At 44.0% G+C, this 26,290-nt stretch overlaps 1 protein-coding gene across 1 annotated transcript in view; it reads left to right on the top strand.

Moving 5' to 3' along the window:
* AKR1D1 (aldo-keto reductase family 1 member D1) overlaps nt 1-26,290 on the top strand; it is an 83,938-nt gene that overhangs the window by 48,069 nt on the left and 9,579 nt on the right. The window contains exons 3-4 of the mRNA XM_063133360.1: nt 20,836-20,952; nt 26,203-26,280. Coding sequence (XP_062989430.1) covers nt 20,836-20,952; nt 26,203-26,280 — 195 coding nt within the window. The remainder of the gene's footprint in view (nt 1-20,835; nt 20,953-26,202; nt 26,281-26,290) is intronic.

Below are 26,290 nucleotides of genomic sequence, written 5' to 3'. Positions count from 1 at the left end.
ATATGGCACAGATCCGCAGCCCCCTTGGGGCTTTCCCTATGTATGGACATCCCCAAGTTACAGTGCTTGGTTCCAGGATTTTGGGGACCGTCAGCCAAGACACCGTCAATGGGCCCAGCTTTTGCACTTTCTTCTTTCACCTTTGTCATAAGGCTCCTCAGCTCCTCCTCGCTTTCAGCCATCAAAGTGGTGTCATCTGCATATCTGAGATTGTTAATGTTTCTTCCTGCGATTTTAACTCCAGCCTTGGATTCGTCAAGCCCAGCACGTCACATGATGTGTTCTGCATACAAGTTGAATAGGTAAGGTGAGAGTATACAGCCCTGCCGTACTCCTTTCCCAATCTTAAACCAGTCCGTTGTTCCGTGGTCTGTTCTTACCGTTGCTACTTGTTCGTTATACAGATTCCTCAGGAGGCAGACAAGATGACTTGGTATCCCCATACCACCAAGAACTTGCCACAGTTTGTTATGATCCACACAGTCAAAGGCTTTAGAATAGTCAATAAAACAGAAATAGATGTTTTTCTGGTACTCCCTGGCTTTCTCCATTATCCATCGGATATTGGCAATTTGGTCTCTAGTTCCTCTGCCTTTTCTAAACCCAGCTTGTACATCTGGCAATTCTTGCTCCATGAATTGCTGGAGTCTACCTTGCAGGATCTTGAGCATTACCTTTCTGGCATGTGAAATAAGTGCCACTGTCCGATAGTTTGAACATTCTTTAGTGTTTCCCTTTTTTGGTATGGGGATATAAGTTGATTTTTTCCAGTCTGATGGCCATTCTTGTGTTTTCCAAATTTGCTGGCATATGACATGCATCACCTTGACAGCATCATCTTGCAATATTTTAAACAGTTCAGCTGGGATACCGTCGTCACCTGCTGCCTTGTTATTAGCAATGCTTCTTAAGGCCCATTCAACCTCACTCTTCAGGATGTCTGGCTCTAACTGACTGACCACACCGTCTGAGCTATCCCCGATATTATTATCCTTCCTATACAGATCTTCCGTATATTCTTGCCATGTTTTCTTGATCTCTTCTGTTTCTGTTAGGTCCTTGCCATCTTTGTTTTTGATCATACCCATTTTTGCCTGGAATTTACCTCTGATGTTTCTAATTTTCTGGAAGAGGTCTCTTGTCCTTCCTATTCTATTGTCTTCTTCCACTTCCGCGCATTGCTTGTTTAAAAATAATTCCTTATCTCTTCTGGCTAACCTCTGGAATTTTGCATTTAATTGGGCATATCTCCCCCTATCACTGTTGCCTTTTGCTTTCCTTCTTTCTTGGGCTACTTCCAGTGTCTCAGCAGACAGACATCTTGCCTTCTTGGTTTTCTTTTTCTTTGGGACGTTTTTTGTTGCCACCTCTTGGACAATGTTGCGAACTTCTGTCCATAGTTCTTCCGGGACCCTATCTACTAAATCTAGTCCCTTAAATCTATTCTTCACTTTCACTGCATATTCATTAGGAATCTTAGTGAGCTCATAGAATCATAGAATAGCAGAGTTGGAAGGGGCCTACAAGGCCATCGAGTCCAACCCCCTGCTCAATGCAGGAATCTAACTGATCTGTGGGTCTTCCCTATTCTCTTTAGTTTGATTCTAAATTGTGCAATAAGAAGTTCGTGATCTGAACTACAGTCAGCTCCAGGTCTTGTTTTTACCGTCTGTATAGATGTCCGCCACCTTTGGCTGCAAAGGATGTAGTCAATCTGATTTCGGTGTCGGCCATCTGGTGAAGTCCATGTATAAAGCCGTCTTTTAGGTTGTTGGAAGAGAGTGTTTGTTATGCACGGTGAGTTGTCCTGGCAAAATTCTATCAGCCTATGTCCCGCTTCATTTTGTTCTCCTAGACCATGCTTACCTGTAATTCCAGATGTCATTTGACTACCCACCTTGGCGTTCCAGTCTCCTGTAACGAAAATAACATCTCTTTTTGGTGTATTATCCAGTAGGTGCTGCAGATCCTCATAGAACTGATCTATTTCTATTTCTTCAGCATCTGTGGTTGGGGCATATATTTGGATCACTGTGATGTTAAATGGCTTACCCTGAATTCGAATTGAGATCATTCTATCATTTTTTGGATTGTATCCAAGCACTGCTTTAGCCACTTTATTATTAATTATGAAGGCTGCTCCATTTCTTCTGTGATCCTCTTGTCCACAGTAGTAGATCTGGTGGTGATGTGATGTGAAGTGGCCCATTCCAGTCCATTTCAGTTCACTGACACTCAATATATCTATATTTAATCTTGACATCTCACCAATAACCACATCCAATTTGCCCTGGCTCATAGATCTTACATTCCAGGTTCCTATGGTGTGTTGATCTTTAGAACATTGGATTCGTCGTTCACCACCAGCACTGTCGGCCGCTAGCCGTCCTTTCGGCTTTGAGCTAGCTGCGTCATCACATCTGGGGCTAGTTGAATTTATCCTCTGTTCCTCCCCAGTAGCATTTTGACCATCTTCCGACCTGGGGGGTCCCATCTTCCGATGGTATACTGACATGTCTCTGGTTGTACTGATCCATTTAGTTTTCATGGCAAGAATACTGGGGTGGGTTGCCATTACCTTCCCCAGGGATTGTGTTTAGTCTGACCTCTCTACCATGACCTTCCCGTCTTGGGTGTCCCTTGACGGTTTAGCTCATGGCATCCTTGAGGTGCTCAAGCTCCAGCACCATGGCAAGGTAACGATCTCCTTTGCTGGAGTGAAATCATATACTAAGCAAATCAATAACAGATAGGAAACACAGCACTGCTACCCACCCTAACCTTGGTGAACAACTGAATAGATGTGGTGCAAGGGGATGAGGTCCCCTAGGGCATGTGGACATGCCCAGTGCACACACTCCTGCCCTTGGAGGGTAATCAGAACCCTCCAAAGGTTAACCGGTGTAGAAGCTATGCCTGTCATGAGTTGAAGTGCAAGTTAGCTTCTTAAAGACTGTCAAATGCGCAGAGTTCCCCCTCCCCCTGGGCACGTCCACTTTCCTCTTACTGGTAAAAGACAGACATAGCTTTTTTAAAAAAAAAATTCTTCTTGTTGTGATTCAGCAACACTGCTTTTAATTCCACCCCTCCTTTGTTTATTTATTTATTACATTTATACATCCCATAGCCCAAGCTCTCCTGGCTTTCCTTCTTCAGCTTTCATTGTGGTTCAACTCCTTGTTGTTGTTGTTATTGCTATTAATATTAATTAGTGCTGCTATTATTAACATTATTATTTTGTTGTTGTTTAATAATGGCTGTGATCACAATGCAGTCAATAAACTCTGAAGCAAGGACCACACAGCTTTACTCTTATCCTCCTAGCCTCCTAGTTATGGGATACAAAAGAAAAGGCATCTCTCTGTGCTGCTCCCGCCTCACAGGGATGGTTTGCATTACTGGCTTTGAAACAATCCTTGACTCACTTCGTTGTGCCCCCAGAAATGTCTGCTCCATGCCTGCCTTCCCGCCTCCGCCTGGGTGCTGTTGTGGTGGGGCATCTGCTGGGACTGACTTCCCCATAGATCTTTGGCATCTCTGCCTGCCTCTCTGCCCGCCTGGTGCCCATCATGTACTACATGATGGGCTTTGTGGCTCAACCCCACAAGCCTCCGGCATGCTTGCTCCCAGTGCTGCCTGTCCTCCTCTGTGCCTGCCTTGCAGGCATGGTTTGTGTGTGTTTTGCTTTGACTCAGGGGAAGTCCTTCCTGCGCTCACTTAGACTTTTTGAAGTTCCAAATAAATTTTTCAGGTGTGGAAGAAGATTCATATTTAGGTTTATCTACTCCCCAATTCAAGGCATGTTGGGATTTCCTTTGAAATGGCCATGAATAAAGCCCATTGAGCTGTCTGCAGCTTTAAAAATCCCTGAGATACTGGGGTGTCAGATTTTCAAAAATCCTCCAATAATCAGGGGAGGCTTGGATTTGCTTGAGGCTTGGCATGCATGTGTATACATGGATCAGGTGTCATGGTACCTAATTTGAGGTTTCTAACATGAAAATTGACGGAGTTCTAGCATGGGACTTAAATTGGGGTGAGTTAAAAGGGAAAACCCCCACCAAAAATCAGGGGATGGTGGGATTTGCTTGAAACTTGCCATGAATGTGGATCTAGATGGCATCTGTGAGGGTGCCTGCTTCAAAGTTTTTATCTGTAAAAATGTCAGAGTAAATCCCATTTCTGAAAATGGGGTGTCAGATTTTCAAAAATCCCCCCAAAATCAGAGGATGCTTGGATTTGCTTGAGGCTTGGCATGCATGTGCATACATAGATCTGGTGTTATGGTGCCTAATTTTACATTTCTAACATGAAAATTGATGGAGATATCGAAAGGGGTGTGAATTGGGGTTAGGGGTGATGCTTTAAAGGTTAAAAACCCCGCCAAAAATCAGAGGATGATGGGATTTGCTTGAAACTTGCCATGAATGTGGATCTAGATGGCATCTGTGAGTGTGCGTGCTTCAAAGTTTTTATCTGTAAAAATGTCAGAGTAAATCCCATTTCTGAAAATGGGGTGTCCGATTTTCAAAAATCCCCCCCAAATCCGGGGATGCTTGGATTTTCTTGAGGCTTGGCATGCATGTGTATACATGGATAAGCTATCATGGTGCTGAGTTTGAGGTTTCTAACATTAACAGGAAAAAAGTTGTAGGCATTTTTGGATTTCAATGCAAGTCTATGGGGGGAAGCGGAGCTGCGATCCAGATCCGGAGCTCCGCAGCGGAGCGGAGCAGACCATAGGGGGAGCGGAGCGGAGCGAAGTGGACCCGATCCGGAAGTTGTGAATCTGGAAGAGAAACAGATCGGGGGGGTCCGTGCACACCCCTACTATTTTGGGCTATGTACAGTTTTCTCTTAGGCCTCAGCAAGAGTTAATCTGTACTTTGCTTTGCATGGTGTAATCATAGCATGAAACCCATCTGGTTCATGGGTATGAACATATTTACTCTGCAATCATTGCAGGCAGGTTAAATAGGTTTAAAAGGGGCCTGGATGAGGAGTGCCTTTGCCCACACTCTGCCCCCAGTCAGTTTAGCAGGGTCACTCAAGGGGATTTATGTCCAGCAGGAATGACTTTGCTAAAAAAAACCAAAAAAACCTTGATCTCTCAGCTCCTGTGATTCAGTTTGCACAACCAAAGTTCAAAAAGCCGCATTCTTAGCAGCAGCGGCTCAGCAGAACTATCACAGGCGTTGCTGTTAATACTTTGTTTTGTTTTGTAGCACTTCCCATTTTTTCTTAAGCATTCTTTATTTTAGAATATCCATTTTTTATCTTTAAAAATTATGAAGAAAAGTTATGAATTAAAAGGGTAACCAGCTGACCTCTTACAGTTTACGGCTTTATTGTATCATTATTTATATAGTGCAAATACAGTATTTGAAGTGTGAAGTGCTCTGCAACGTTGCCTCAAAGTAAAGTTGTGTTCCACTGTGACAGATGGGGTGCCCGATTGGGGCTGGGTGGCATGGCTAGCAGGTGCAGCTGCTGGAGACAGGGCTAATTCTTGTGACCCTGCTTGCCCTCGTGACACATGAGGGGTGTTTGTTAGTACCTCCGGAGGCTTAGTGTTGAACCATGTTAGAAGAGCTGTTCTGGATCAAACCCAAGGCCTATCTGTTCAACGGGAAGCCCACAGCCAGGGCATGAGTGCAAAATCATCTTCCCTCCTGCATTCCCCAGTGTCTGCTATTAAGAAACATATTGTCCGTCTTATAAGCCCATGTCACTGTTGCTTTAATTCTGACTCCCTGAGTATGTCTAGCACAGCAATAGGGGACCTCTAACCCACAGAGTTTCCCTTCCAGGGCTTGCTCACACTCCCAGCCCTAGAGAAAGGCAGTCAGCCTTTTATGAGAGACCAGAGATAGAACATGGTGTCAGAAGTAAAACAGAGCTAAAAGCTGAAAATACCACAACAGACAATAAAGATGACCTCTAGCATCAGACGAGTACCTCCTGTGGACCTTGATAAAAGGAACATTGCTGAAAATTGGGCCCAGTGGAGGGAGCTTAGGGACCTATTTTTTGCAGGCTCAGAAGAAGACAAATGCTCTTAAGAACGAAAGGCTGTGCAGTTCCAGATCACCATCTAGCAAAAAAAACCCACCAAAAACCAGAGATATCTGCAAGGTCTAGGGTGCTGGTGGGAAACTATCTGCAGAGTATAGAAAGGAAACTACAGTACTGTTTGGATTGCTTGAAGCATACTGCACATCTAGAAAAAATGTCTCCACCTAAGGCAAACTGTTATGAAAGGCAGCAAAGGGCAACAGAAGCAGTAGATGAATAACACAATTATTCCAAACAGCTAAAGAGGGTGCTGATGATATGATAAAGGACAGAATATTAATGGGAACTAACTCAAAAGAGACCCAAGAGAAATCACTGCAAGAGGAAGACCTGACCCTAGAAAAAATAGTACAAATAGCAAGAGCACATGAGATGTCCTGAGTACAAATGGATATATTGCGGTTCAAATCCCAACAAGTGTCTAGAATTAATTGGCAAGAAGCAAACCACAAACGGACTGGAAGGCAGAGTAAGAAAGTTGTTGTTACGAAGACAAGATGGTATCAGCCTGTTTTTGAGAGATCAGAGATAGAACACCATCTCTAGTTGTAAGAACCAGGGAGGGAGCAAAGCCTGCTTGAGACTGTAGTTGTATCACAGTCAATATACGCAGCCGTCCAGCAATCTACTTGCCTCCACGATTGCTTTGTTGACATAAAGGGGATATTATAGGGACGGTGTAAAAGCCGGAACGGAACGGAACAGGCCGGAACAGCCCCATTATATTAAAAAATCATACCAAAAACAGTGGCATGTGTTAGCAACACTTGAAAACAATATTTTAGGACTAAAACCATACCAATATTATATCACTATTAACCCCAAAACTCCCAAAACGACGTCCGGAACAGAATGGAATGGCCGGAACGGCCACTAGGGAACGAGCGATATCAACCAAACTCACCACTCATGCATAACTAAATGGCAGGGATGCAATAAGCCACAAAAGTTGCCCCGAAACCACGTTCAGATACCCGTTCCGGGCAAAAACGTGTATTGCGCAAAATGGGCCGTAACGGCAGCTTCCCAATGAGGTAAGTGAACCAAACTCACCAGATGCACATGACAAGGTGGGACAAATATAGAAAGCTCCAAAAGTTGCCCCGAAACCACGTTCAGATACCCGTTCCGGGGGAAAACGCGTATCGGGCAAAGCGGGCCGTAACGGCAGCTTCCCAGTGAGGTAAGTGAACCAAACTCACCAGATGCACATAACTAGGTGGGGCAAATATAGAAAGCTCCAAAAGTTGCCCCGAAACCACGTTCAGATACCCATTCCGGGCAAAAACGTGTATTGTGCAAAATGGGCCATAACGGCAGCTTCCCAATGAGGTAAGTGAACCAAACTCAACAGATGCACATGACAAAGTGGGACAAATATAGAAAGCTCCAAAAGTTGCCCCGAAACCACGTTCAGATACCCGTTCCGGGCAAAAACGTGTATTGCGCAAAACGGGCCGTAACCGCAGCTTCCCAATGAGGAAAGTCAATCAAACTCACCAGATGCACATAACTAGGTGGGGCAAATATAGAAAGCTCCAAAAGTTGCCCCAAAACCACGTTCAGATACCTGTTCCGGGCAAAAACGCGTACTGCGCAAAATGGGCCGTAACGGCAGCTTCCCAATGAGATAAGTGAACCAAACTCACCAGATGCACATGACAAGGTGGGATAAATATAGAAAGCTCCAAAAGTTGCCCCGAAACCACGTTCAGATACCCATTCCGGGCAAAAACGCGTATCGGGCAAAACGGGCCGTAACGGCAGCTTCCCAGTGAGGTAAGTGAACCAAACTCACCAGATGCACATGACAAGGTGGGACAAATATAGAAAGCTCCAAAAGTTGCCCCAAAACCACGTTCAGATACCCGTTCCGGGCGAAAACGCGTATTGCGCAAAACGGGCCGTAACAGCAGCTTCCCAATGAGATAAGTGAACCAAACTCAGCAGATGCACATGACAAGGTGGGACAAATATAGAAAGCTCCAAAAGTTGCCCCGAAACCACGTTCAGATACCCGTTCCGGGGGGAAACGCGTATTGCGCAAAACGGGCCGTAACGGCAGCTTCCCAATGAGGTAAGTCAACCAAACTCACCAGATGCACATGACAAGGTGGGACAAATATAGAAAGCTCCAAAAGTTGCCCCGAAACCACGTTCAGATACCCGTTCCGGGGGGAAACGCGTATTGCGCAAAACGGGCCGTAACGGCAGCTTCCCAATGAGGTAAGTCAACCAAACTTTTTGTATGTCTCTTTGCACATGTGCTATGCAGTGGCTCACCTGTCCCTTTCCCAGCAGACATGGTGCCTGTACGGCAGTGGATTCCAAATGAACTTCTCAAGCACAAATCACTTCTTCCACGGCCAAGTTTAATGCAGAGACAGCAGCAGAGAATAAAGAAGCAAATAAATCAGAGAGAAATTAAGCAATTCAATAGTCCTGTTTCTAGAAAACCACCGAAAGGAACATTTTCTACAATCCAGTTCTTGTCTTCAGCAATACAACAGTATTACACTTCATCTTGGTCTTTGTGCTTAATGGGTGATCAGTGCAAGAAACCAAAGGAGGACACCATGGTTCTGTGCGAGGGAGCATGTCAGGACTGGCACCATCATTCTTGCCTTGAGATAAATCAAGCTTCTCGTGGTATATTCAAATGTCCAAAGTGCTGTGAGAAATGAATAATCTACACTGTAAGCAAAAATTTATGTTAACAGGTGCTGTATGTTAGCATTTACATTTACACACACACAGAGAGAGAGAGAGAGAGAGAGAGTATATAGATATTATGTACATTGTTTTTGTTCTTACTGTTTGTGGTTATTTTTCTTGTATTCATGTTTTCATAAAGAATATGACTAAAGAAGCATATATGTTAATAAAGCTTCAGAACCTCACAGCCAATGACAATGGGTTATACTGAATCAAACAAATGGTCAACCTAGCTCCCTCTTATTCACATGGGGCTAACCTATTCAAGACACCTAACATACAATTTAAAATTGTGTGATTGGCTTTTAAAAATAAATTCCATGTTTGGGGAGGGGAGGGGTACCTGTCAAGATTGTGGAATGTGGGCATTAACGCTTTGTCTCCTGGTGTGATAAGGGTGACCAGATGACCCGGAAAACCCGGGAGACCTCTGGAAAAACGGAGATCTCCAGGGCAACCGGGACTGGCACCCAATTTCTTGGGGGAAAGGGCTGAGGGGGAAGGCCTCCATCAGCCCTGGAAGGGGTTGGGGGCTGCGTTTTTGGACTTCCAATCCTCAAAAGACCTGGGCTTTTTTGACAGAACATTTATATCCCACCCGCCACCCAGAAACACATGGTGAACTACAATGGCCTTTCCCAATTTTGTAATAACCCTGTGGAATAAGTTAGGTTGAAAGATGTGAATAGCCACAGGTCATTGTAAGCTTCATGATGGAATGAGACAGCCCAACCCCAACAATGCCATCATAGACTGATATTTTAAGCACATTACCAAACCACATGACAACTATGGGCTTCTGTAGGAAACCATCTTTGCAGAACTTCACTCTGGATTCTGAGAAAGTTTATTAAATGTTCCAGTTAGTACAATGAAAGTAGTTTATTTGATTGCATTCACACACAAAGAAGTTGCCTTTCGAGGCAATTTCCCGACAATAGATAGTGCCTCATTTTCCTCACCCATAATTTTCTTTTCCAGCTAATTTTGGGAATATGAACTATGGCCCGGAATGGGTAACAGAACCTGACTTTCATGGAAATTTCAGAGGTTATTATATCTGTCCCATCTAGTAATGTGCTTCTGGTGAGTTTGGTTGACTTACCTCATCGGGAAGCTGCCGTTACGGCTCGTTTTGGGCAATACAGACTTTTGCCCGGAACGGGTATCTGAACGTGGTTTCGGGGCAACTTTTGGAGCTTTTTACATCTGTCCCACCTAGTAATGCGCATCTGGTGAGTTTGGTTGACTTACCTCATTGGAAAGCTGCCGTTATTTTGCCCGGAATGGGTATCTGAACGTGGTTTCGGGGCAACTTTTGGAGCTTTCTATATTTGTCCCACCTAGTTATGTGCATCCGGTGAGTTTGGTTGACTTTCCTCATTGGGAAGCTGCTGTTACGGCCCATTTTGCGCAATAAACGTTTTTGCCCGGAACGGGTATCTGAACGTGGTTTTGGGGCATCTTTTGGAGCTTTCTATATTTGTCCCACCTTGTCATGTCCATCTGGTGAGTTTGGTTGACTTTCCTCATTGGGAAGCTGCTTTTACGGCCCGTTTTGCGCAATACGCGTTTTTGCCCGGAACGGGTATCTGAACGTGGTTTGGGGGCAACTTTTGGAGCTTTCTATATTTGTCCCACCTTGTCATGTGCATCTGGTGAGTTTGGTTCACTTACCTCATTGGGAAGCTGCCGTTACGGCCTATTTTGCGCAATACGCGTTTTTGCCCGGAACGGGTATCTGAACGTGGTTTCGGGGCAACTTTTGGAGCTTTCTATATTTATCCCACCTTGTCATGTGCATCTGGTGAGTTTGGTTCACTTACCTCATTGGGAAGCTGCCGTTATGGCCCGTTTTGCGCAGTACACGTTTTTGCCCGGAACGGGTATCTGAACATGGTTTTGGGGCAACTTTTGGAGCTTTCTATATTTATCCCACCTTGTCATGTGCATCTGGTGAGTTTGGTTCACTTATCTCATTGGGAAGCTGCCGTTACGGCCCGTTTTGCGCAGTACGCGTTTTTGCCCGGAATGGGTATCTGAACGTGGTTTGGGGGCAACTTTTGGAGCTTTCTATATTTGTCCCACCTTGTCATGTGCATCTGGTGAGTTTGGTTGACTTACCTCATTGGGAAGCTGCCGTTACGGCCTATTTTGCGCAATACGCGTTTTTGCCCGGAACGGGTATCTGAACGTGGTTTCGGGGCAACTTTTGGAGCTTTCTAGATTTATCCCACCTTGTCATGTGCATCTGGTGAGTTTGGTTGACTTACCTCATTGGGAAGGTGCCGTTACGGCCCATTTTGCGCAATACGCGTTTTTGCCCGGAACGGGTATCTGAATGTAGTTTCGGGGCAACTTTTGGAGCTTTCTATATTTGTCCCACCTTGTCATGTGCATCTGGTGAGTTTGGTTGACTTACCTCATTGGGAAGGTGCCGTTACGGCCCATTTTGCGCAATATGCGTTTTTGCCCGGAACGGGTATCTGAATGTAGTTTCGGGGCAACTTTTGGAGCTTTCTATATTTGTCCCACCTTGTCATGTGCATCTGGTGAGTTTGGTTCACTTATCTCATTGGGAAGTTGCTGTTACGGCCCATTTTGCGCAATACACGTTTTTTCCCGGAACGGGTATCTGATCGTGGTTTTGGGCCAACTTTTGGAGCTTTCTATATTTGCCCCACCTAGTAATGTGTGTCTGGTGAGTTTGGTTCACTTATCTCATTGGGAAGCTGCCATTATGGCCCGTTTTGCGCAATACGCGTTTTTGCCCGGAACGGGTATCTGAACGTGGTTTCGGGGCAACTTTTGTGGCCTATTGCATCCCTGCCATTTAGTTATGCATGTCTGGTGAGTTTGGTTGATATCGCTCGTTTCCTAGTGGCCGTTCCGGCCATCCCATTCTGTTCCGGACGTCGTTTTGGGAGTTCTGGGGTTAATAGTGATATAATATTGGTATGGTTTTAGTCTTAAAATATTGTTCTCAAGTGTTGCTAACACATGCCACTGTTTTTGGTATGGTTTTTTAATATAATGGGGCTGTTCCGGCCTGTTCCGTTCCGTTCCGGCTTTTACACCGTCCCGATATTATAACTATTACACTTGTGCTTTTCTCCAATAATAATAAAAATAATAATAATAATTAAAATTCATGAAGACATTGCTTGAAAGGCGAGCTGGAGACCAGGAAAAGTTGGGGGTGGAAGCAGGGAGTAGGGAGCCTCCCGAATAATTACAAGGCCTTCTGAAAGAGAAGAATACTAGGTATCAATGTGGTCCTAATTAACCTTGACCCCACCACTTTGAACAAGGAGCTTTCTTGTGGAACAACATAGAAAATAAAACCCAGATTCTGTTAAGAGACTCCATATCTGAAGCTGTTCATTGATCTGGGCCGGATACGACGGTTGTTGATGTAGACTGCAGGAAAAGGCTAATTTCTTCTGTCTGAGGTTTTATTTTCTTGAGAAGGAAGAAGGGGCCTCTGGAATTTAGATGGCAATCTTTAAACCTGAACTCCAATCAAGCAAAGCTCTTGAATGGATGGAGAAGTTGGTCTCAATCCATCGGGTAAAGGATTAAAGTCACAATCCTATGCATGATTAGACAGGGGGAAAGAAGTCCTGCAGCTCTCAGCAACCCTGGATTCTGGTTTTAGAAGGGGGTTAGACACATATGTGGAAGATCGCTTGATCAACAACCATTAAGTATGATTGGTGAATGAAACCTCCATGTTCAAAGACACTATACTCCTTAGTACCAGTTGCTAGGAAACAGAATGGTGGGAGGAAGGATTGTTACCCTGTCCATTTGCTTGTAACAGCTGGGACCAGGCCTCAGCCATTGCAGTGAAGAGTATTTTTATTATTTAAGGGTGCATGCCATGGAACATTCTAGGAGTTGTAGGACATTTTTCTGTGTAAACATGCATAGGATTGCACCATAAGTGTTGTTTTGCAAATTCTGAACAGTTGACAAATTTCTAACGGAAGACAGAGTTAACTGATTTGGGGCATTCTGTGAATGTCTGTCCAAGCCACAATTTGTATTGAAAAAGAATATTATTATTATTATTATTATTATTATTATTATTATTATTATTAATTTATATAGCACCATCAATGTACATGGTACTGTACAGAGTAAAACAGTAAATAGCAAGACTCTGCCGCATAGGCTTACAATCTAATAAAATCATAGTAAAACAATAAGGAGGGGAAGAGAATGCAAACAGGCACAGGGTAGGGTAAGCAGGCACAGGGTAGGGTAAAACTAACAGTATAAAGTCTGCACAACATCAAGTTTTAAAAGCTTTAGGAAAAAGAAAAGTTTTTAGTTGAGCTTTAAAAGCTGCGATTGAACTTGTAGTTCTCAAATGTTCTGGAAGAGCGTTCCAGGCGTAAGGGGCAGCAGAAGAAAATGGACGGAGCCGAGCAATGGAAGTAGAGGCCCTTGGGCAGGTGAGAAACATGGCATCAGAGGAGCGAAGAGCACAAGCGGGGCAATAGTGTGAGATGAGAGAGGAGAGATAGGAAGGAGCTAGACCGTGAAAAGCTTTGAAGGTTAACAGGAGAAGTTTATAGTGGATTCTGAAGTGAATTGGAAGCCAACGAAGAGATTTCAGAAGCGGAGTAACATGGTCAGAGCGGCGAGCCAGGAAGATGATCTTTGCGGCAGAGTGGTGAACAGAAACCAACGGACTGATGTGAGAGGAAGGAAGGCCAGAGAGAAGAAGGTTGCAGTAGTCCAACCGTGAAATAACCAGTGCATGAACAAGCGTCTTGGCGGAAGAGACAGACAAAAATGATCGAATCCTGGCAATATTATACAGGAAAAATCGACAAGATTTAGCTACTGCCTCAATATGAGGAATAAAGGAGAGCGAGGAGTCAAATATAAAGCCAAGGCTACGAGCTTCCTTGACCGGAGTAAGCGTAACATCATTGACAGTAAGAGAGAATGAGAGATGAAGAGAAGGTTTAGGAGGAAAAACGAGCAATTCAGTCTTTGCCATATTGAGTTTCAAACGACGATGAAGCAGCCAAGCTGAGATATCTGAAAGACATGCCGAGATACGATCGTGAACATCAGGAGAAAGTTCCGGAGATGACAGATATAGTTGTGTATCATCGGCGTACAGATGATATTGGAGGCCATGAGATTGAATAAGCTTGCCCAAGGGCAACATGTATAAGGAAAACAACAACGGGCCAAGCACCGAGCCTTGCGGAACCCCTACTGAAAGGGGAAAGGAGGAAGACGAGCTGCCATTAGCCAACACGCTGAAAGAGCGACCCGCTAGATAGGAGGCAAACCAGTTATAGACAGAACCACAAAATCCAAGGTCATGAAGGGAATCTAAGAGAAGATCATGATCAACCGTGCAAAGGCTGCAGTTAGATCAAGGAGAATAAGAACGGAATAATGGCCTTTAGACTTGGCAGTAAGGAGATCATTGGTGATCTTAGTAAGGGCTGTTTCGGTGGAATGCAAAGGACGGAATCCAGATTGAAGTGGATCCAAAGCAGAGTTACTAGAAAGAAAGTCAAGACAGCAAGAGTAGACCACCTGCTCCAGGATCTTTGAAATAAACGGCAACAAAGAGACAGGTCGGTAGTTAGACAGAGATAGCCTATCAAGAGTAGGTTTCTTGAGAATGGGAGAGACTGTAGCATGTTTAAAAGCAGAAGGAAATGAACCAGAGGACAGAGAAAGATTAATAATATGAAGCAAGGAAGGGAGGATAGCAGGAATAAGATTAATAAAGACATGAGAAGGAATCGGATCACGAGAACAAGTGGAAGGCTTCGAAGAGCACAGTATTGTAGACAGTTCATCCGCTGAGACCGAAGGAAACGCAGAGAAATTTGCAGGCGGAACTGACAGATGAGGAACAGGAACTGGAAGAGGAGCAGAGCTGGCCAGATCAGAGCGGATAGTTTGGATTTTAGCATTGAAAAAAGAGGCAAAGTTATTAGCAGACAGAGAGGTGGGGAGAGATGGCGGATTAGGCTTCAGAAGAGAATTGAAGGATGCAAAGAGCCGCTGAGGATGCCTAGCATTTGACTGGATCAGCGTTGAGTAGTACTGCTGTTTGGCCAATGAAATGGCAGAAGAGAAAGAGGAGAGTACAAATTTGTAATGGACAAAGTCTGCCCTGTCCCTGGTCTTACGCCAAAGGCGTTCAGCTGCCCGGGAACAAGAGCGAAGGTAGCGGAGGAAAGAGGTGAGCCACGGTTGGGGTTGAGAAGGGCGAACTATCCGAGTTGTAGATGGAGCAAGATTATCAAGAGTTGAAGATAAGGAGGAATTAAAGAAGGAGACAGCTGAGTCCAAGGAGACAGCCGAAAAGACAGAAGGAAGGGAGGAGGCTAGAGACTGGGAAAAAGCCTCATAATTGATAGATTGCAAGTTGCGACAAGAGCGAGAAGCGGGACGTGAAGGAGGAGGATTATGAGTAATATTGAAAGAAACTAGGTGATGATCTGACAACGGAAAGTGAGCAGTAGAAAAGTCCAACACAGAGCAATTCCGAGTGAGAACAAGATCCAGACAGTGTCCAAGGGAATGTGTGGGTGCATCAGACCAGAGCTTAAGATCATAAGAGGAAGATAATGAGCGAAATCATAGAGCTGCAGCATCTTGAGGGTCATCCACATGAATATTGAAATCACTCAAAATAAGAGTAGGACAGTTATCAGAGAGGAAAAAGGACAGCCATGAATCAAAGTCAGAGATAAATTTTGAGGACGAGCCTGGGGGGCGGTACAGAACTGCAATCCACAGTCGCAATGGAGCGAAGAGCCTCACCACAAACAGACCAATCCCTGTTAGTCAATGTTGCTCATTGGCTTCTCTTGCAAAGCTAAGTTGCTGCTTACTCTTCAAGCTGCAGCTGCAGACTGGCTGGTCCGGACCCACTGCTACATCATGGTGGGGGCAACAGGATTTAGTTGGCATTCCATCCTCCACAGGCAACCTGGGGTCCTCCAGATGTTTTGGGCTACACCTCCCACAATCCCTGACTATTGGCCATGCTGGCTGGAGCTCATGGGAGTTGCAGGCCAAAACATCTGAAGCCCACCAGTCTATATGGCCGACTGTGGATGGAATTATTTCCCCCTGGAATGCAGATCTGCAGCTCAGAAGTATCCCTATACTCCCATCCCTGCTTTTCCACTTGGGTCACAGGAGGCAGTTTTGTGGCCAGGAATGGCTCCCCCCCCCTCCCCAAACTTCACTCAGCACAAAGTTTAACTATGGAATTAGCTACCACAGGATGTAGTGATAGCCACCAACTGGGATGGTTTTAAAGGGGACTGGATGAATGGATGGAGGAGAAGGCTATCATAGAATCATAGAATCATAGAATAGCAGAGTTGGAAGGGGCCTACAAGGCCATCGAGTCCAACCCCCTGCTCAATGCAGGAATCCACCCTAAAGCATCCCTGACAGATGGTTGTCTAGTCCTGATGGCTACTAGTCCTGATGGCTGTATATGCTACCTCCAGTATCAGAGGTAGTATGTCTATGTACCCCAGTTGCTGGGGAATATGGGCAGGAGGTTGTTGTTGCACCCATGTCTTGGTTGTGTATTTCTTGTGGGCATCTGGTTGGCCACTGTGTGAGCAGAATGCTAGGCTAGATAGATCCTTGGTGTGATCCAGCATGGCTCTTCTTATGTAATTACTTCACTTGGTGCAGGTGTGGGATAGGCAGAACGAAGAAGTGGACAGCACCACAGAGAGCTCCGAGTGGGGCCGGAAACTGGACAAGCTTAACTTGCATGTCGTTAAAGTAGGGCTGTGCTCCGCTCCATTTCGGGTCGGAGAAGCGGTAGCGGATCGGGATGCTTCACCTCCGTTTAAGGCAGAGGTGGGGCGGAGCAGATTGGGGGGCAGTGGAGCATCACGAAGCGGATCGACCATTACGCGGAGCTCTGCGTCTTTTTGCAGCTCCGTCCGCCATCTTGGATTTTTCCCCATAGGATTGCATTGGGCAAAAACACGCCTATAACTTCTTTGTTTTTTAAGCTACTTAAAAAACAACTTACCGTGCTTAGAGAGTGATGATTGGGGGTCATTTGTGTCGATTTTCAGATTTTTTTGTCGTGGGGTTTGCTTGCTATTAATTTCTTTAGAATGGCTAAAAGTGGGAGAAGGGAAGCTCTTGTTTTCTCCCTTGATTGAGAGATTCAAGTCCCTATCATGATGAAAATGTGAAGCACCCTCCAATCCCAATGCTGGAGAACGGTGGGACTAAGCCAGAGGGAGCCAGAGACAGTTTCCTTTCTCTGGAGGGTTAGTTGTAGCTGCGTTTGCTTGGGTGTGTGTGTGTGTTTGTTTGTTTCAGACTTTTTGCTTAGCTTTCCTTTGTTCTGTTTTGACTTATTGCTTTATATAAATTTATAATTCTTCATTTGGAGTGTTTGTTTGTTGTTTCCCACCCACAGCCCCTTCCCTTCCCAATCTATCCTCTCTTTCTCTCTCTCTTTCTCACTGTGTGTGTGTGTGTGTGTGTGTGTGTGTGTGTGTGTGTGTGTGTGTGTTGGGGCTGTAACTGGGTTTGCTGTGCACTGCTTGTTAAGTGCAAAAAGCAAATAAAGTTTGAGCATTCAAATAAAGTATGGGCAAAGCACAATACACACTTTTCCCGTTTCCTCAAATAATAAATACATCTGCATGTAGAAAAATGATGGAGATATTGTCCTATAGATTGCAATGGGCAAACACTTTGCAATGGATCCCTATGGGCAAGTACTGTCCTTTGCTTTCTAATGCATTTCTGAAAATGGGGTAGGGGATTTTCAAAATTTCCCCTAAAATCACTTGAGGCTTGGATTTGCTTCAAATTGGGCAAGAATGTGGATACATGGATAAGCTCTCAGGCTGGCGATTTTGAGGTTTCTAACATGAAAACTGATGGAGTTCTTGAAAGGGGTGTAAATTGGGGTTAGGGGTGATGCTTAAAACGAAAAAAAAATCACCAAAAATCAGGGCATGCTCGGATTTGCTTGAAATATGCCATGAATGTGGATCTAGGTGGCATCTGTGAGGGTGTCCATTTGCAAGCTTGTATCTGTAAAAATGTCGGAGTAAACCCCATTTTTGAAAATGAGGTGTAGGATTTTCAAAAATTCCCCCAAAATCAGTGGAGGCTCAGATATGCTTCAAACTGGGCATGAAGGTGGATACATAGACAAGCTCTCATAGTGCTGATTTTGAGGTTTCTAACTTTAACAGAAAAAAAGTTATAGGCTTTTGAATTTCAGTGCAAGTCTATGGGGGGGAACACGGAGCTCCGATTCGGAGCTCCGCAGCGGAGCGGAGTGGACCATAGGCGGATCGACGCAGAGCAGAACAGGGTAAACTTTTTATAGCACCAAAGATATAATAAAGGGAGAGCGCCCCACAACTGGGTTTCTGCCACAGAAAAGCCCTATCTCTGGATGCTAACCACCTCACTTAACCTAACTTAATTTCTGAAAACAGGAGATCTTAAGTGCTGGGTAAGTTTCTGTTGGATGAGTTCATAGCTTCTGAATGGGCTGTACCATGTGACATTTTCTTCTGAGATATAGATTAACTCTAAGGCTTAGAGTTAAGCCTTTAAGGCTACAATTCTATGCATGTTTAGGCAGAAAAAAAGTCCTACAACTCCCAGCATGTCTCAGACAGCATGCTTGACTGACTGGGGCATGCTGGGAGTTATAGGACCTTTTTCTGTCAAAACATGCATAACATTGCACTCTAAGGATACAATCCTGCTCACATTTATCTGGCAGTAAGTCTCAATAAATTCAATGGGACTTACTTCTGAATAGACATGCAATGGTCTACTAACTGTCAGCAAGTCTTAAAGATGGTGGCCAGGCATGCCAAAGATTATTATTATTATTTATTTATTTATATAGCACCATCAATGTACATGGTGCTGTACAGAGTAAAACAGTAAATAGCAAGACTCTGCCGCATAGGCTTACAATCTAATAAAATCATAGTAAAACAATAAGGAGGGGAAGAGAATGCAAACAGGCACAGGGTAGGGTAAGCAGGCACAGGGTAGGGTAAAACTAACAGTATAAAGTCTGCACAACATCAAGTTTTAAAAGCTTTAGGAAAAAGAAAAGTTTTTAGTTGAGCTTTAAAAGCTGCAATTGAAGTTGTAGTTCTCAAATGTTCTGGAAGAGTGTTCCAGGCGTAAGGGGCAGCAGAAGAAAATGGACGAAGCCGAGCAAGGGAAGTAGAGGCCCTTGGGCAGGCGAGAAACATGGCATCAGAGGAGCGAAGAGCACGATCGGGGCAATAGTGTGAGATGAGAGAGGAGAGATAGGAAGGAGCTAGACCGTGAAAAGCTTTGAAGGTTAACAGGAGAAGTTTATAGTGGATTCTGAAGTGAATTGGAAGCCAATGAAGAGATTTCAGAAGCGGAGTAACATGGTCAGAGCGGCGAGCCAAGAAGATGATCTTTGCGGCAGAGTGGTGAACAGAAACCAACAGACTGATGTGAGAAGAAGGAAGGCCAGAGAGAAGAAGGTTGCAGTAGTCCAACCGTGAAATAACCAGTGCATGAACAAGCGTCTTGGTGGAAGAGACAGACAAAAATGATTGAATCCTGGCAATATTATACAGGAAAAATCGACACGATTTAGCTACTGCCTCAATATGAGGAATAAAGATTGTGTGCTAACTTACAAATTTTCTACCTAGGGTTTTTTTGTTTTTGTTTTTGTCCCAGCATCCATTTTTCATCCCTACCCTCTAAGAGGGAAAAGTATGTTTTTCAGTTCACCTGTGATTTGTCTGGTAGATCTGAGTGGGATGGAGGCGAAACTGCTAGATCAAAAGCGGAACAGAGCATAGTTAAATTGTGGAATTCTCTATGTCAAGATGTGATGGGTACTAATACGGATGACTTTAAAAGGGGATTAGACAAATTCATTGAGGATAAGACTATCGATGATTGCTAGACTTGATGGCTACATGCTACTTCCAGTTGCTGGGGAACACAACTAGGAGGGTGCTATTTTACTCATGTCCTACTTATGTGTTTCCCACAGCAGCTGGTTGGCCACTATGTGCACAGAATGCTGGACTAGATGGGCCCATGGTCTGATCCAGCATAGCTTTACTTCTGAGTTTGCTACATTCCATGCTCATGATTGGCCACTCATGGAAGCCTGTGGGTCCTTTACATGATGCTGTCAACTTCCAGGATGTCTCCTATGCCTTCCCTCAGTAATCTCGCTTTTAAAAAGGTCCAAGATAATGCACTATTTAAAATTATTCCAAGATATCGCAGGCCACTAGATGGTGCTGTTTCATTTAACTTTGTGGAGATTTCCGAGAGGGTAAGTTTTAAGTTACAAATCATATGGTCACTGTTGGTTGGCGTCTAAAGGACCTATAGTCAAAGTGGAAAGACCGCAGAAGAAGAAGAAAATGATAAGGGTGCAAGTTTTTTCCTTTATGTAGAGACACTCTATATTCTTAAAGCTGCTATAATTAATAACTTTTTAAAAAATAAAATTAAAATCGTAGATTGTTATTGTTACCATACTAGGAATATAAGATACGAAATGCACAAACACACTCCTGTTGGAGTGTATGGCAGGAACAAGCTACAACCATGCTTGCTTTCTGAAAGGGGATCTTTTTTAATGTTCTCCTCCACAGCCCATTTGAACCATGTGATTCTCATTCAGGAGAGAAACTGTACTGAAACTTTTCCCAAACGTATGGAGTGACCTAAGAAGTGGATATAGGATTGTTGCCTCCATTATATTACTGACATTATCACAATTGTTCACGGAGAATTCCATGCTCTGGTGTGTGTTTTTTTAAAAAAAGTTTTGTTTTTGTTTTGTAAACCTGCCATTTATTATTATCCTCTAAATCTAGAATTTTTATGTAAGTGGAACTGTCTATGGTTAACCTTTGTGAACATGCTCAAAATGCCATGTTTTTCATTTCAGCCCTTGGTCTTCAAGAGCTCTAAGACGAATGTTCCTAATGTGCTTAGTTTTAATTCCTCTTTCCTCCCTAGTTGTGGAGCACATGTCACCCACCCGACCTGGTGCGTCCAACTTTGGAGAACACGCTCAAGGTTTTGCAGCTGGACTACGTGGATCTCTACATTATTGAGCTGCCAATGGCTTTTAAGGTAAGGGAAGAGTGGTGTTGGAGCTCCTCCTAGTGTGCGCCAGCCTGAACTATAAACACTGTGGAGTAAATGCTTCACATTTGCAGACCTCCATTACTTTCTCTTCGAGTGCTTCCAGACAAATAGGTTTGTAGGTGATCACCGCTTGAATTCACATTCGTGAGGGTGAATCAAAAGCTGCTAGTCAAGATGGACTAAGAGACATGGTATAAGAGTCATGGCTGTCCTCAAATGACAATGGCAGGGCTGCTAACCCACCACCATACACAAACACACACACACACACACACACACCCAGAAAGACCTCTTTAGGGTGCAGCTCTGTTGGATTTCCACCCACTAGTTGGAAATCTCCAATCTTGGCAGGAGGCTATTTTTGCCTCCAGTCGGAGCAACGGAGGCCATTTTTGCTCTCCGTCCACATTTTTATGGTTGTTTTTTCTCTCTAGATGGGTATCTGATCCCATTTAAAGGAGTCACACTGCCAGGGGTGTGGATGGAGCTGCAGAAGCAATAAACTTCTGTGGATCCCAGCCTCTCCCCTCCCCTCCCTGTCTACCAGAATATCCCCTTTATGATAGGGTGACCAGGGTCTTGCTATTTACTGTTTTACTCTGTACAGCACCATGTACATTGATGGTGCTATATAAATAAATAATAGTAATAATAATAATGGAAAGGAGGACAGGCCTCCTGTATCAATAATAATAACAACAACAACAACAACAACAACAACAATAATAATATAATTTATTTCTTACCTGCCTCTCCATTTTGATCGAGGCTGGGAACAACAGTAAATATAAAATACGTAAAACTTATAACAGTTGTATAGAAAAGGGAATTTCAGCAGGTGTCGTTTGTATGCATGCAGCTCCTGGTGAAATGCCCTCTTCATCACAACAGTTAAAGCTGCAGGAGCCCTGCCCTCTTTTGTTCAGGAAGGCAGGCCTCCTTCAGCTTTAACTGTTGTGATGAAGAGGGCATTTCACCAGGTGCTGCATGCATACAAACGTCACCTGCTGAAATTCCCTTTTTTATACAACTATTGAAGATACAGAAGCCCTGTCCTCCTTTCCTTAGAGTCACTCTACTCTAATCTGAGGTCACTTTTGCAATCTCAGAAAGCAGGCACCATGTGTTTTTCTGTGGTCACTGTGGGAGGGGAAGGATTGGAACTTGAAATCCCCCTCCTGAAGTTGTAGCAGTGTCTACAACTTTGAGAGGGGGAATTCCCAAAATTTTGCATCCCTGGGGCACTCTCCCAGAGACTATAGGATTGTACTCTTAGCAAGATCCTTCCTCTACATTTCCTGTTTGCTTGACAATTAGGGGTGCTTCCCCTGTTGCTGTAATGAGCAATAGTTGTTGGCAAAATATGGTAACCCAAAACTATTTAAAGACACATTTGCTTACAACACTCTGCTTAACAGGATTTCTGTTCTCTGCCTGAGCTTCCCCATTTAACTTGTGGACCTGTTAAACAAATAAATTAATTAGGAAGTGCAAGATGTCATCTTAAACTGGTTGCTAAAATTAAGAGGCCTCCTTTCATCAGGAAAGAATATAGCTGGATGGATTTAAGACTGACCATAAACCAAAGCTGTGAAGGCTTGTCCCACACCCTACAACAGGGCCAGGCAAGCTTGTACCCTCCAGATGTTTTGGACTACATCTGTTATAAGCCCTAGCAAGCAATAGCTAATGGTCAAGTATTTGGGGAGTTGCAACCCAAAACACCTGGAGTTAGAGCCCCAAACACCTGGAGGTACTTACTCCTGCTCTATAGGCTTTGGAACACAAAGGACCATGTTCTCCTATCAGAACATGATGGATCACTGCCATCATCATTTGAAGGCTTTCTCTAAGTGCCCCCACTATCGTAGATCAGGTGGGTAGAGACTAGGAGAAAAGGGCTTTTCTAGCTTTGATACCCCGTCTTTGGAATGTTCTTCCCAAAGAAGCTCACTTGGTACCAAATTTAGTTACGTGTCAGTGCCAGGGAAATAGCTTTTCTTATTCATGCAGGTCTTGAAGTATTTGGCCACTGATGATTTTGTGTATTTTAGCTGATGGTGTATTTTAATCTTCTCCGCCCCTTTTCAATGTTTTTGTGATGAAGTATTAAAGACCATCAGAGCTAATTTAATCTCTCTACATTCTTTAAGAAAGCTAAATATTTTCCTGCTTGGCCTTGAAGAAGAGATAGCTGCCTCATTATAGAAATGGATGCTTTTTTTCATATACATTCCCTGGGTCAATTAATCCATCTCTTATGCTTCTCACCTCCTACAGTCTTTCAAAAAGAAGGCTTGGCCTGTCTGTTGGACAACTTCGCACACAGGACTCCTTTCCTCCATCCACCACATGCTTTTATCTATCTCAGCCCCATTTATATTTCTCCCTCTGCGTCTTGGCTTTGTTAGTAGCATGTGACAGCTGAATCTCACCACTCTAGCGAATACCGCAATAACTTTCAGGTGGGGTAGCAAGACTTGCCACATTTCCACCCATGCATGACCTCTCATAATTTTAGTATTTTTAAAACTGCAATTATAATCTGTTTTAATTTTTGTAAAGCCACCTTGGAAATTGTATTAAATAATTTTAGGTAAATAAACAATGTATCAAACAATGATTTAGGTAAATAAACTCAGCTGTTCATTCCTCCTTGCCCTCCTGGGAATGTGACATAGGATAAAATCCAATGTAAGTCCTGCTTAGAGTAGACCCATTGAAATGATGATAGAATAGTAGAGATGGAAGGGGCCTATAAGGCCATCGAGTCCAACCCCCTGCTCAATGCAGGAATCTACCTTAAAGCATCCCTGAACTGGATGCAATACTCAAGATGAGGCCTAACCAGTGCTGAATAGAGGGGAACCAGTACCTCACGCAATTTGGAATCTATACTTCTATTAATGCAGCCCCAAACAGCATTTGCTTTTTTTGCAGCCACATCACACTGAGTACTGCATCCAGTTCTGGGCACCACACTTCAAGAAAGATGCAGACAAGCTGGAGGGGGTTCAGAGGAGGGCAACGAGGTTGAGCAGGGGTTTGGTCCATGGGCCAGCAGCTCCCCTCCTCTTATTTACCACAACCCTAAGTGCCATTTCCTACTTTCTGGGGTGGCTGCATGGATTTTCCTTCCAAGACTTTTCTTAGTTACCATAAGACATAGTGATGGATGTTAATTTGGATGGCCACTGTGTGAACAGAATGGTGGACTAGATGGACCATTAATATAATCCAGCATGGCTCTTCTTATGTTCTTATACTATCTGGCCATATGCATTTATTTATATTAAAACCTATACTGTTGGTTTTCTGTCACATGGCTCTCAGAACAAATTATAATATAGCCCCCACACCATCAGCCTATAGCCTGTGCTGAAACCTTGTTAGTCCAGAAAAAAATGATGTCCATCATTACAACCCATCCACATGGTGGACCATTGTGCAAATTGGTTCCCTTCTGGAAGTGCTTTACAGAGAAAGCCAAGCTGTGGCTGGTGTCCATTTGCCATCTTCTTGGAAGAGCGGAGAAAAAAAGCAAGACCCCAAGATGGAGAGAGCCTCCTTCTCTCCACTATGTAAGAGGTATCTGTGAAGGAAAGTTAGGGTCCACCTAACCTCCCTGCAGGGTAGGCTCTGGAACAATTGTCCGATTGTTCCCACTCCCACCTCCCTATCCCCGTACTAAGATGGTAATAGCCAGCCTTTTGGAGAATAGCCCCCACCCACCCACCCACCCACACACCAGACTAGGGACCAAAGCAGTTTATTTAAAATCAATTAAACTAACAAGTAAGACATTGATCAACAGCACACTGAACGCACAGACAAGGGGCAAAGGGGGTGGGAAGTGAAGTGAAGGGATGAGGTATTTTAGCAGCGATAAAAAGAAACCTTACCCCACCATAAACTTCAGCAGATCTTTCCCCAGAGCAACCAGAAACTGAAACACAAAAAACTCTCTAAACTTTATACCGAGCTGTTACCCGACTTGACGGGGATCCTCCACTTTGCACACATGCAGTCCCAGGGTAGATGGCTGCCCCCCAGTTGCCCACTCCTTTATCCCTTTTTGGGCCTGCTGGTACCATGACCCATCTTAGCCAATCCCAAGCCCCACTCGGACCTCCGGCTCCCCCCTCCCTTCAGACGGGGGCCCTTCCCACCAAACCACTTTTCCCACAGCTGAAACCAGTCAACACCAATTATGGATAGCCTTGGGCCGAGCTGATAACTCCCCAGGTGTTGTTTTCCTGTGAAGAATGCTCAGCAAGTGTTTTTTCTAAGATGGTCCTTGAGAGCTGTTCTCAGGAACTCCCCTCCCTGTGCCAAGAGGCAAGAACAAGACCGCAGCCATCTTAGCTGGTCTTCACAGTATCCAGCTCCGTGTGATTAATGGACTTCAGATGTCTGGGATTATCCAAACAAAGCTGCAGCATGGAACACTTTTAGATGCTGTTTGAAAAATAATTCACCACGTTTGGAATTTCTGGTTACTCCTATTTCCCCTCCCTCCATATTTATATTCAAGACGTTGGCCATTATCAAAGCGATTGTTAGCTGCCTGCCACCCAGCCACCCCAACGGCCTTCATCCGCAACGACAACATTGGATTCTTGCCCTAGAACTCCATTTCCATCTGCTTCCTTAGCTATGCACTCCAGTGCTTTAAACCACCGTTTAGCAAGATAGGGATGCTCATCGCGCGGACGCTGTCAATAGTTGTGAAATATCAACTATCGGATGGTAAATTTTCCTGTTCGTTCATTAGAGCTTTCTTTTTGCATGTGCCTTTTCTCCCCAACGTGCTCAGCGCACAACTTTCTGACTTTTCAGAAGCCTCAAAGAAAGGGTATTTTTCTCCCCTGAGGAGTGAAACGGGAATTTTTTTTTAATGCTTTATTTATTTTAATAAAAAGATATAGAACAAACTGTTATACAACATATTCATTATACACTGTCAATTATTTCAGCTACTCAACAAAAACATCCAGCATAACACACATATTAACATCTAAGAGTAAATTAAGTAAATTTAGTATCAAATAGAGAGAATTTTCATAATACCACACAAAACATCCAAAAATAAATTAAATATAAACTAAACTAAACAGATTAGATAGTTCATAAGATCAAAATATCACATATCTCCCAAGCAATGTTTTGAAATGGGAATGTTGATGCCCTGTGGATTTCTCTCGCAAACCCCCACAACACCTTTCATTTTTCCAGCCTGGAGACACCTTCTACCCTAAGGATGAAAATGGGAAGTTGATCTACCACGAAACAGACTTATGTGCCACTTGGGAGGTGAGTAGCA

The sequence above is a fragment of the Elgaria multicarinata genome, chromosome 9 (genome assembly GCF_023053635.1).
Source record: "Elgaria multicarinata webbii isolate HBS135686 ecotype San Diego chromosome 9, rElgMul1.1.pri, whole genome shotgun sequence".
NCBI lineage: Eukaryota > Metazoa > Chordata > Lepidosauria > Squamata > Anguidae > Elgaria > Elgaria multicarinata.
This window is presented reverse-complemented; position numbering and strand designations above follow the sequence as displayed.